Source organism: Chanodichthys erythropterus, chromosome 18 (assembly GCF_024489055.1).
Source record: "Chanodichthys erythropterus isolate Z2021 chromosome 18, ASM2448905v1, whole genome shotgun sequence".
In the NCBI taxonomy this organism is placed as follows: Eukaryota; Metazoa; Chordata; class Actinopteri; order Cypriniformes; family Xenocyprididae; genus Chanodichthys; species Chanodichthys erythropterus.
The window spans coordinates 37,702,937-37,715,228 of record NC_090238.1 but is presented as its reverse complement, the minus strand read 5'-3'; the positions used below and the strand labels follow the sequence as shown (position 1 = coordinate 37,715,228).

At 33.6% G+C, this 12,292-nt stretch overlaps 1 protein-coding gene across 1 annotated transcript; it reads left to right on the top strand.

Annotated features, from left to right (window-relative positions):
- The first annotated feature begins 6,014 nt into the window (after positions 1 to 6,014).
- LOC137006559 (putative transmembrane protein INAFM2) lies at positions 6,015 to 11,066 on the top strand. The gene has a single exon (XM_067367416.1). It carries the CDS (start codon positions 6,874 to 6,876, stop codon positions 7,420 to 7,422), a length of 549 nt encoding a protein of 182 aa, XP_067223517.1. The 5' UTR covers positions 6,015 to 6,873; the 3' UTR covers positions 7,423 to 11,066.
- Positions 11,067 to 12,292: the final 1,226 nt, after the last annotated feature.

Here is a 12,292-nt window from a genome sequence, read left to right as displayed (position 1 = left end):
GGGTTAAATTTTTAAATGCATTTTTTAAACCAACAGTTGGGTTTGTCCATATTTGACCCAAATTTGGGTTGAAACAACCCAGCATTTTTTAGAGTTTTATTTATTTATATATATATATATATATATATATATGGTAATGAAGTTGCAAACCTTGAAATTTTAAAACCTTTAAATGTAATACTGAAAAACACACTACAATCAAGTACTTTACATGTGCTTTAGTATTAAAGAAAGCACATCAAAATAAGCATACTTCTTTAAAGCATGACAAAAAAGTAAACTTTTAAAAGTGGACTAAGAAACATGTGAAAGAGAACTTTTATTTCATTAATATTATATCTGCAAATTTGGTTTTTGGTAACACTTTATTTTAAGGTGACGTTTTACATTACTACATGTACTTACTGTAGTAATAACAGTAAATTATGCATAATTACAAGTAACTATAACCCTAAACCAAACCCTAATCGTAAGTACATGAAGTTAATTAATATTACTCAGTACTTATTTGAGTAAGTACAATACAACTCCTTAAAATATAGTGTATCCCAGTTTATTATATATATATATATATATATATATATATATATATATATATATATATATATATATATATATATATATATATATATATATATATATATATATATATATATATATTTGATGTACAAGATACATAGATAAAATGCACAACAAAATTACTAAAAATGAAGATCAAAACAGAAAATATACAAATAACAATCAATTATTAATAAAAACTATAATAGATACTATAATAACTGTGGTTATTGTGTAATTTAAACACATTTAGTTTATTAGCACTATTACAGAAATTGTTCCCGTTTCATTTATATATGAATAAATATGCATCACATTAAATTTATTTGTTTATGTTAAAACTCTATAATCCAAATAAGTAGAAATTTTATATTCAATTCAAATACATAAATCTTAAATATGAACCCAGCTAACAAAAATATGTTATAAGAACGTTGTGCTAATGTTCTCATTACATTATAAAAAACATAATTTCTCTGAACGTTCAAAACGTCCAGTTTATTAAATGTTTTAATAATGTTTTTTCCTGGTTATGTGAACATTAAGGGAACATTCCATTGAATCATTCTTCAAACGTTATGGGAATGTTACTTTTGAATGTTCTCTGAACATTCCGAAACTAGTAACATTTAAACAATGTTAGACGAACATCCAACTAAAATGCTTCACAAATGACATATAAATAATGTTTTTGTGCTAACGTTCTGAGAACATTATTGAAGAGCAGATGAACGTTCTGTTAACGTTACTGGAAGAGCGTTTGTTCAGAACCTTGACAGAACGTTCCCTGTTAGCTGGGTTTGATTGGTCATTAGCTGGTCATCATAATGAACTGTAAGGGTGGAACTCCTACAGCGGTTCAGACTGTAAGGTTTGCCGAGCGACTAAAGAAACTTTATCAGTAAGATGTTAGAAAACTGTACATTTCTTGTCTATTACCACCCACTGCAACTTATACCAACGACGGAAATAAGCGCAGTTACAATAGCAAAATATGTGGGAGAGCGTTGCTATAGTGTGACAATATTGTATTGCAATAGGGAGCACATTAATGTTAATACTAAAACAAAAATAGTTAGCACATCATTTGTAATTGAAAGGGTTTAATGACAATATCTGATTATGGTTACACTTAAAATAATTACAAAATAGATGTATGAGATAATAAAATCATATACCATTAATCGTACCCAGCATGTATGAAAAAGTTACCTGAGAGAGAGAAAGAGAAATAGAGAAAGAGAGAGTGAAAGAGGAAGAGGGCAAGAGAGTGCCCGAGATCCAAGAAAGAAGAGCATAGAAAAGAGCCCAGAGCAACAGTTAAAATCTTCTTTTATCCCTTCCTTGACCATGTGACTGAAACTCAAATGTGAGACATTCAAACTGACCAATCAGAAGATTTAAACTTCCCCCCACTGTACTAAAGGTGTGACCATTTGTAGACCCCCGATGTACATACATCTTGGCCTACAGGGCTTGATCACTATCAACACCTTTGAGCCTTCCAAATGGCCCTTGGCAAGAGAGAGGGGGTTGAAACAGTAAAGCAAATGTCTTTGTTCATTTTAAAATATCTTTAGATATTTTCAATTCTTACAGAACAATCATGAGTGCTTGACATGATTAATGATGTAAGATTAGACTATGTAAATTCTGCCTGCTGGTCTCTGTGAGGTGCGGCACACACAGATGTTAACAGATTCATTACTATATTGATTCATAAAGCAAAACTGGACATTTGGAGTTCATGGAGCTGCTTATTTACACTGACGGTGAATAAAATCACTGTGACGAGAGTGAAGGAGCAGAACGAGCTGGACTGTGGTTCAGAATCACGTTTGTGTCATTTGGCTAATAGTCAAATATGAGCCTGTCCGGCGCTGACACATGTAAATCATCACGGACGCATTAACATGAGGCTGTTCCCCAAACTACACACCAAACACTCAGAACACAGTGTGTGTCATTTCACCGGAGGATCGAGGATTCTCTGTATTACAAGGAATTGTGTTTATAAAGATCAAACCTTCATGTGTCTGATGAGCGAGAGTCACTGATCGAGAATGTATATGTGTGTATATATATATATATATATGTGTGTGTGTGTTTTTGTTTGTATATATGTGTGTGTGTTTGTGTGTGTTTTTGTTTGTATATATGTGTGTGTGTTTGTGTGCCTCTGACTTCTGACCGAAATCTTAATCCTAAAAGTAAAAAAACAACAACAAAAAAAACACCATTTACTTCATTTATGAATCATTTATGTTTGGGAATGTTGAAGTATTAGCTCAAATCTGGGGACAAATTTGGTTGTAGCTAAGTAAACCCAAAAAACCTAACCCAAAATCTTAAGTCACTGTAGTATGACCCTGCCCTCCACCATCCCTAAACTACCCGTCACAGGACCCTAATGTCATTTTAAAATTCTTATATGTAACATAGTTATATATATATACATATAAGAATGTTTCAATATATAAATATTAAATATCTTTTATATATATATATAAAAGAATGTTAAAATTAGGTTATGTTCCTGTGATGGGTAGGTTTAGGTATAGTGGAGGGCAGGACGATCGTAAATTGAGTCAACATTTAGTCTCATATAAAAGATTTTGTCCTTCTGGGGTCCAATTAAAGGACAAAGTCAAACATTCTGTATCTTTCATACTTTGTGGCGTCTTCTGGTCCTCACAAAGTAATAAATACAAGTTCACACACACACACACACACACACACACACACACACACACACACACACACACACACACACACACACACACACACACACACACACACACACACACACACACGTTATAATAAATAATCAAAATTTGTGTCAGATATAAACATGCACCTTTATGAACTATCCAATCCAGTCTCTAAAGCATGACCTCCGTGAGCTGAGGTCACACCATCAGTGCTGGATGTCAGCGATTGGTTCCCAGACAGCCAATCAGAGCAAGACATTATGGTGCAGAATTCCAAACTCTAAATGTGATTGGCTGGTCCAGCAGCAGCACCTCCAGGAGATGTGGTGTTGATCCAGGGTTCTGTGCCATTAGAGGACGGATGGCACACATCCCGACCCTCCCTGAGAGAGAGAGAGAGAGAGAGAGAGAGAGAGAGAGATCCAAAATGAGGAAAACAAAGAATTTATCACAAAACAAAAGTGTGTTATTTTAGTATTATTCACTCAAAAAAAACCTTTTTTTTCTACTTTTTTTTATTTATGCAATTTAATTAATAGTAAAATTGCATAAAATTTAATTGAATAATCCTTACATATTTTAACTGAATAACTGAACAATTCTTAATCAAATATTCAATTAATATAGTAAGGATTATTCAATTCAATTTGATGGAATTTTACTATTAACTAAATTGCATAAATCTTAAAAAAAAGATTATTTTTATAATAATTGAGTGAAAAAATAGAGAGAATTATTTTTTATTTTAATTTTAGTAATTTTGTTGTGTTTTTGTCATTTTTATTAGGTTTTGTTATTTTTTGTTATTTTCTACAGTTTTTTTATTTTTATTTCAGTTTTATTTACAGTACAATATTACAAAGTTAATGTTTATTTTAATAGTTTTATTGAACTATAACAACACTTGAACAGAGCAGAACACTTTAAACATACAATAACAATATGCATAATGTAGGAGATCATTTATTTTTAATGGATGCGTAAGTTATGTAATCAGAAGCCTTCCTCAGCTATATCAAATATTCATTGCACATTTAGAAATGATTCATTATTTAACAAAAGCTCATAGTCATAACATTTCTATATGACAGTAGTGATGTGGATGAATATTATATCATGAATATTATAACATTTTCTTATTTGTATGAATTAGAACACAGTATTAGACCATGTAATATATCACAATGTGTGTGTTGTGTTTGAACTAAATGATACGTGTTTGAACTTACAGTGGGGATTTAGTTTGATTGACAGGTCACATGTGTTCCTCGCTAATGGAGCTGAACTGATCTCAGTTCACGGCATCTTCATCATCATCATGTCACATGAATGAAAACACAATACTCAGAAAGGTAATAGCATATTTTCTGACAAATTCATTCAAGCAAGATTTGGTTATCTATAATAAAGGTTATGAATAAGTTGTTAACATTATTGCATCATATGCTTAACAGATCATTAATTAATGTACATTCAAATAGAAATATCATTAATGCTACTTTGATGGCTTTGATACAGGATGTTTTTTTTATCCAAAGTGAGAATATTATTATATCAATATTAAATATCGGTATAATACGTACTGTGTTCTAATTCATATAATATATATATATATATATATATATATATATATATATATATATATATATATATATATATATATATATATATTTTTATTATATATTAATTAATATTTTATATATATATATATATATATATATATATATATATATATATATATATATATATATATATATATATATATATATATTCAAATATATATTAAAATCTGTTCTAATTTTTATATGAAAAATATTACATATTTATGTAATTTATTTATGACTATATTTATGACTGTAATTTACATTAATGCATTAATATATTTATGATACATTAATGCATAATGGTTGATAAGTTAAAATATAAAATAATATTTTTGATACAATATTTTTATAATATAATATTGTGTAATATATATTAGGGCTGTTCAACGATAATCGCGATTATCGTGTACAAAATAAGAGTCTGTGTTTACGTAATATATGTGTGTTTGTTTTGTGTATAATTATTATGTATATATAAATAAACATACATTCATGTATTTATTTAAGAAAAATATCTTATATTTCTATAAAAATATTAACATTTATATATTATATAAATATATACAAATATAAATATATGCATATGTTTATACATACATGCATATTTTTCTTAAATATATACATGTATGTGTGTCTTTATACTTATACACAGAACAAACACACAACACAGACTCTTATTTTGTACACGATAATCACGATTATCGTTGAACAGCCCTAATATATATATATATATATATATATATATATATATATATATATATATACACACACTAGTGTGTGTGTGTGTGTGTAAGCATGAGAGGCTGTGCTTGTGTATAAATCACGGCTGAAGGATGTTGTTAAGCCGTGATTTATTCACGATACAGCACTAGCCTCGAGTACCTTATTGCTTTTATACAACGGTAACCACAAAATACAAATATTAAAGCCAAAAATATGTATCAGCACAACTTTCATAAAGTAAAATCACTAAAAGCCTTCCTTCCGCCGGAAAGAAATAGTCCCTGACTGTGAACAGCAAGTTACATTATTACACCATTAGATGGCGACAAAGACTGTGTTTATGAGTGCAAAGACTTTTATATTGAAAATACTGAATTGTTGTGAACACGGAAGATGCAACTGACAAATGCTTTGACTAGATCTGTCAGTCACGGGAAACCCCTTAAATGTTAAAAGGACAAGATATCGCAGAGGACATTTAAACAGATTTATTATTATGAACATAGGACTGACCTGAAGGAAAATGCTAAATCTGAATGCAGGTAATAAACTCGCTCACTCAACATAATTAAGATTTTTTTTCTTTTTTTTTTCTGACACAGTTTAACTCTGTCACAGTCATATTTTATTACCATTTTTTTAGTGAATAAATTGTATTAATGAATGAAATGTTCAAGGTGTCTGAATAAATTTGGGTTTGACTGTATGTATGTATATATATGCATGCATGCATTTTGATGAAAGTTATTATATATACAGATGTTGAATGAACTGATGATCATCATGTGTTTTCTCTCTTCAATCTCTGCTGCTCCTTTAAGAGTCTCCTCCTCCTCCTCTCCTGTATTTTTAGCTGATGAAGCCTCTTCTTCAGTTGAATAACACACACACACACACACACACACACACACACACACACACACACACACACACTCACTCACTCACTCACTCACTCACACACACACATACAGTATGATCCGTCTCATCATTTTCAAGCCTCTCTAATCCATCCCGTGATATTTGGATCAGAAACATATCTGCCTTTGGGGAAAAAGCTGCAGTGGATGCTGGAAAACACCAGAAGCATCATCATCATCCACATCGAGGTGCAACATGATCCTGATGGATTTTTGAAACATTTCACGCGCCATGGACGAAAGTGAATCGATTTAACCGCAATCCGAGGGTTTTAAAGGGTCTGGTCACCAACATCCTTCAAGACGGACGGGGTCGTGGAGCATCGAGGAAAAAACCGAGTCAATCGGGACAGAGACTACATGCCCAACATGGAGAGGGGCAAACCGGCCACCTACACCGGCGACAAGAAGGCAAAGATGGCTGCAAAGACCAATAAGAAGTGGGTAAGACTGGCCACCGTGTTTGCCTATGTTTTGTCCGTGTCTCTGGCTGCGATCATCCTGGCCATCTACTACAGCCTCTTATGGAAACCGGCCGGTGCTCCCAGTACCAATAGTACAAAACCCGACCCTACGTCGGGCAAAATCCCCGCGCACAGCAACGGGACGCAAAGCAACAGCACGCTGGTGGATCTGATCCATTTAAACGCCACCGGCTCCAACCGGACGGCAAGGTCGCTCTCCAAAAGTGCGCAGTCCCAGTCCGGGGATTTGTACACATATACTATGCCTACAGAGAGCTCAGACAGTCAGACAGAGTCTTCGCGGAGAGATCACCAGACCCTCGCCGCCGGAGACGCGCAGCCGGAGACGCGCTGGGAGCGCGCGGCGCCGGTCGAGGACGATTCTAGACGGCGAAAACAAACTCAGCTAGTGTCTGATACGAATAACCAGCACAGAAAGAACTAAACGAGGCCGTGAGACTCGCAGATGTTGGACAGGTGTCCGCCTGAGAGGACGCGAGACGAGGCCGCAGCTGGTGCGCGGACTCTCGGACAGCAACGCATATAGCAGAAACCTATACGTTCACATATAATCTGTCCTTTTCGTTCCGCCTTAATACTCGGCATCTCCTTGGTGGACGTTTGCAGTTTAATGGGCTTATATTTTCGGAGCGTATAGTCCAAAATCACCGGCTGGCCTGTCATTCAGTTGTATAGGAAACATTCATCCGAACCGGAGACTGTCCATTGCGCTCAATGCCTTGATTATGAACAGCCATTTTTTGGGGAGGGGGGGCAAGCTTTTAAAATAACACCACTTAAAAGCTTGCATGAATTTAAACCTGTTAACCAGTTAATCAGGATTCTTATGTTAGAGGAACCTGCTCAGGTATGTGCAAATATCCATGTAAATGTATTGTTTAGTAATGTACATACATGCTCTGGAAACTTTTAGCATCACTAGATCATTTTTACAGCAAATAATGTACCATAGGTGTAGAATAACATCACCCTAATGGTAAATAAACTCCCTTGTACAAGTACAAAGCTCATTTCATTCGTGGATAATGGGTTAAAAAGCATGCACTTGTGTTATATAAGCAAAACACATTTATCACTTTGACTAGATTAAAGCACCCATAATGAAATTACAGTTTAGTCCAGGTGAGCGCACCGTTTAATCCTGGATTAACCCTATAAGCAGATATTAAAATCAATGTGTTTTGTTGACCTTTGAGCAAGTAAGACGCTTTGGCGTGATTCATATTCATAAGAGAGTCTTCCTTATAAATGAATTGGTTTTATTCAGGTCAAAAACAGGGTCATGGTCAGAGATCTTTATGCTTGACAACAACACACTTTCAGTCTCTACAGATATGCATGATGTTTAGTATCTACAGTGACTTATTGATTGACTTAAAGCAGGCATTACACAATCCTGCTCTATTTTCAGCGGCGGCTCTTTGACCTGTTACAGCACATATCTGAGAGAAATCTGTGCAACTGGAACACATTTATACTGCACATCTTCATCTTCAGTGCTATAATGTGCATGAGATGCTGCTAAGATGGTCTGAACAGTTTTTAGTGTGCTGATAGCGGTTCACTTGTGAAAAAGCATCACTTTACTTTAGCATACTTTTAATAATCATATTAAGGAAATAATGCACTTGGATGCATGATATATCACCCACCATATCGGTATCGGCCGATATATCATAAGAAAATTTGGCCGATATATCAAAGCCGATGAATAATGGATTATTTCCTTCAGCTGAGACGCTTCAGATGCTCACTGATTGTTTTAAATGGATTGAAATATGATTGAAATCATTTCAAAAAGGAAAATACAGTTAAGTCATATAGGCTGTGTAATATTATAATGAGAACATTATAATTGAGTGTTTGGGACATTGCTTTTAATGGTGAGACTTTTGTTTTTATAATTAAAAACTGTATAAAAATGTGGTTTTAGATTTATCGGCCAATATATCGGTTATCGGCTTTCAAATATAAAGAATTATCGGTTATCGGCCAAAATTTTCATATCGGTCCATCCCTACTTTATCTGAATATACTTAAGTGCGAACTGCATTAATTGCACGTTATTTGCAATTAAATGAAAATGTATTATAGTTTACATTTATATTAAATGCAATTATTTGAATTTAAGAGTGCTTTTAAGTACATCTTTATATGCAATTATTTCAGAAATACTTCTATATTATCTTAGTTTACTGCTGAATGTACTGACAAGCATTTATGATTAACTAAAATATACTTTAACAATTTCTGTTGAAACTGTCATGTATTTACATATATTTACAATTACTGTACATGTTGGTAATGAAGTTTATAACTTATATTGTTTATTATATTATATTATTAACTTATGTAATGTAATGTAATACTGAAAAACACACTACAATCAAGTACTTTACATGTGCTTTAGTATTAAAGAAAGCACATCAAAATAAGCATACTTCTTTAAAGCATGACAAAAAAAGTATAAAACTTTTAAAAGTGGACTAAGAAACATGTGAAAGAGAACTTTTATTTCGTTAATATTATATCTGCAAATTTGGTTTTTGGTAACACTTTATTTTCAGGTGACGTTTTACATTACTACATGTACTTACTGTAGTAATAACAGTAAATTATGCATAATTACAAGTAACTATAACCCTAAACCAAACCCTAATCGTAAGTACATGAAGTTAATTAATATTACTCAGTACTTATTTGAGTAAGTACAATACAACTCCTTAAAATATAGTGTATCCCAGTTTATTATATATATATACACACACAGACACTGCAAATGAAAAAAATATTTTCATGATTTATCACAAAAAAAATTGTCAAATCAACTTAATGTGGTTGAGATGACATAATATTTTAAGTTTCTGTTGATTAAACCAATTGCCTTTATTGTATTAAATTAAAGAACTCAAAATTAACTTTAAGTTAAACCAACAATCATTTTTTTTTGTGTACTTTTAATATCTGTACACAATACATGTGCTCATGCAATACAGTTAAGTGCACTTGTTTTACACAAGATTTGCTTATTCTCCTAACTGTAAAATATCTAAGATATTCATTGTTCACATAATCTCTAACCCCATAATAGTAATCGTAATAGCGGCGTTTGATTTAAAAACCTCCCGATCTGTTGATTCAGTGGTGTAACTCAATCTGCTTGTACTATTAAGCAGCAGCTTCCTGTAAACAAGATGTTTTGGACGCTTTCTTTGATTCGTCCTGTGACTGAAGACAATTGATTCAGCGGCTGTGGTACAAATCAATGTTGACTTGAATAGTTAAAATGTCAGCTTTTGGATCTTTCATGGCGTTCAAGTGTGCAAAACCCCCTTGAGATTCAATTATTAGATGTGTTTACCCAGTCAGTCCTCGTTAGTACTAGTGCTGATAGTCATGTGATGAAACCTCCAGCACGAATTACGCATTGAAGTTAGTGTGTGCGTCGTCCCACTGGACCATAAAAAAGGTGGAAAAAATCCCTCAGATGCACAATGAGCCACATCTAGAGACCAGATGATCACAAAACATGTCATTTTTACTTGAGAACACCCTAGCAAGCATATAGCATCATTGACAGTGTGTTTTGCATGGATAATCACCATGCACAGTTTCTTTAAAAATGTAAACTTTTATCTAAGTAAAGTTGTCTTAAGTCTAAAAAGTCTTTTATTAGATTTCAAATGTGCATGTTACTCAAAAAGAATCACACATGCATATTATCAATTGAAATGTTTCATATACAAACCAAAGATGGTATTCAACGGCATGCATACAAGTTAAATCAGTGGTTCTCAAAAGGTTGTGATCAATGTTCAATGCGAATAATAAAACACAACTAACCTTAAAATTATGTACAGCTGGTTAGCCAAATAAATCAGCTGTTAAAATGATGTTATTGATGCAAAAGTCATGCGTCCAATCAAATTATAAGATATTTTAACCCAGTGTTTGTTCCATGTGTTCGTCTGCTAAATCTTCTCATGTTTTTTGTGCATTCATAAAATTGTTGTGTTACTACTATTGAAAAATATTTGGCTCAAGCTGTTCATGCCACTATTAATAAACCTCCTGTTTGATTTTGTTGTGTTTGTTCTGCATCCTGAAGCAAAATCCTTTGAGAACCACTGTAAATACAGTAAAAGCTTGTGATTGAAAGAAAGAGGAACATTATGTTATAGGTTCATAATGGGCTTTTCAATTATCATCAGTCAGACCGGACAGAAATGCATTATTAATCAAGCTGAGAGACCACTGCTGCTGAAGAGTGCTGTAACCCAACCCATCTATTACCAACCCTCATTTCCCGTCAGCGATGGGGACCATCCTCACGGGCGTCTGAGTTCACAGCTGCAGGTGCGCATGATATAATCAAATGTGTGCCGAGAGACCTGGGAGCCATTTTCCACTGCACTGCAGCACAATCACTGCCAGGAGACGAGGAAAGACTCGCGGCAGGACGAGGCCAAATCCTGACTTATTTCTGGCATTGAAACTAAAAATGAGGCTTTTTGGCCCATTTCTAGAATAACTGGTGGGATAAGCACCACGACCTTGTTATAGGGCTGATGTTCGCTTTAAGTCTTGGTTTTACTGTAAAAAGAAGGTATAAAGCTCTGCATTTGTCCATAATGTTAAAGAGCTTAAAGGGTTAGTTCACCCAAAAATTAAAATTCTGTCATTAGTTACTCACCCTCATGTCGTTCCATATCCGTAAAGACCTTCGTTCATCTTCAGAACACAAATTAAGATATTTTTGATAAATCTGAAGGTTCAGTGAAGCCTGCATTGACAGCAAGATAATTAATACTTTCAATGCCCAGAAAGCTATAAAACCATTAATCTTTTGGTTTGAAGCGTGTATCAAACTGCTAAAGTCACGTGATTTCAGTAAACAAGGCTTTGTTACATCACCACTGGGGGGCGATGATGTAACAACACCTCGTTTACTGAAATCACAGTTTGATTCAGGCTCTGAACCACTGATTCGAAACAAAAAATTCATAAAGTTTCATGAAGCAGTGTTCTGAAATCGCCCATCACTAGATATTGTTGAATAACGTCGTTATTTTGCCGCACAAAAAGTGTTCTTGTCGCTTCATAACATTAAGGTAGTCACATAAACTGTTTTCTTTAGTAGTTCTCTGCGCACTGAAAGTCTAAATTAACTTGCAAAATATCTTAATTTGTGTTCTGAAGATGAACAAAGGTCTTACGGGTGTGGAACGACAATTTTCATTTTTGGGTGAACTAACACTTTAAGATGTGTCTGTGCTGAAACCCTCGAAACAGCA

Coding starts and splice junctions, on each gene's coding strand:
- LOC137006559 (XM_067367416.1), top strand. CDS start 6,874: ATGCCCAACATGGAGAGGGGCAAACCGGCCACCTACACCGGCGACAAG.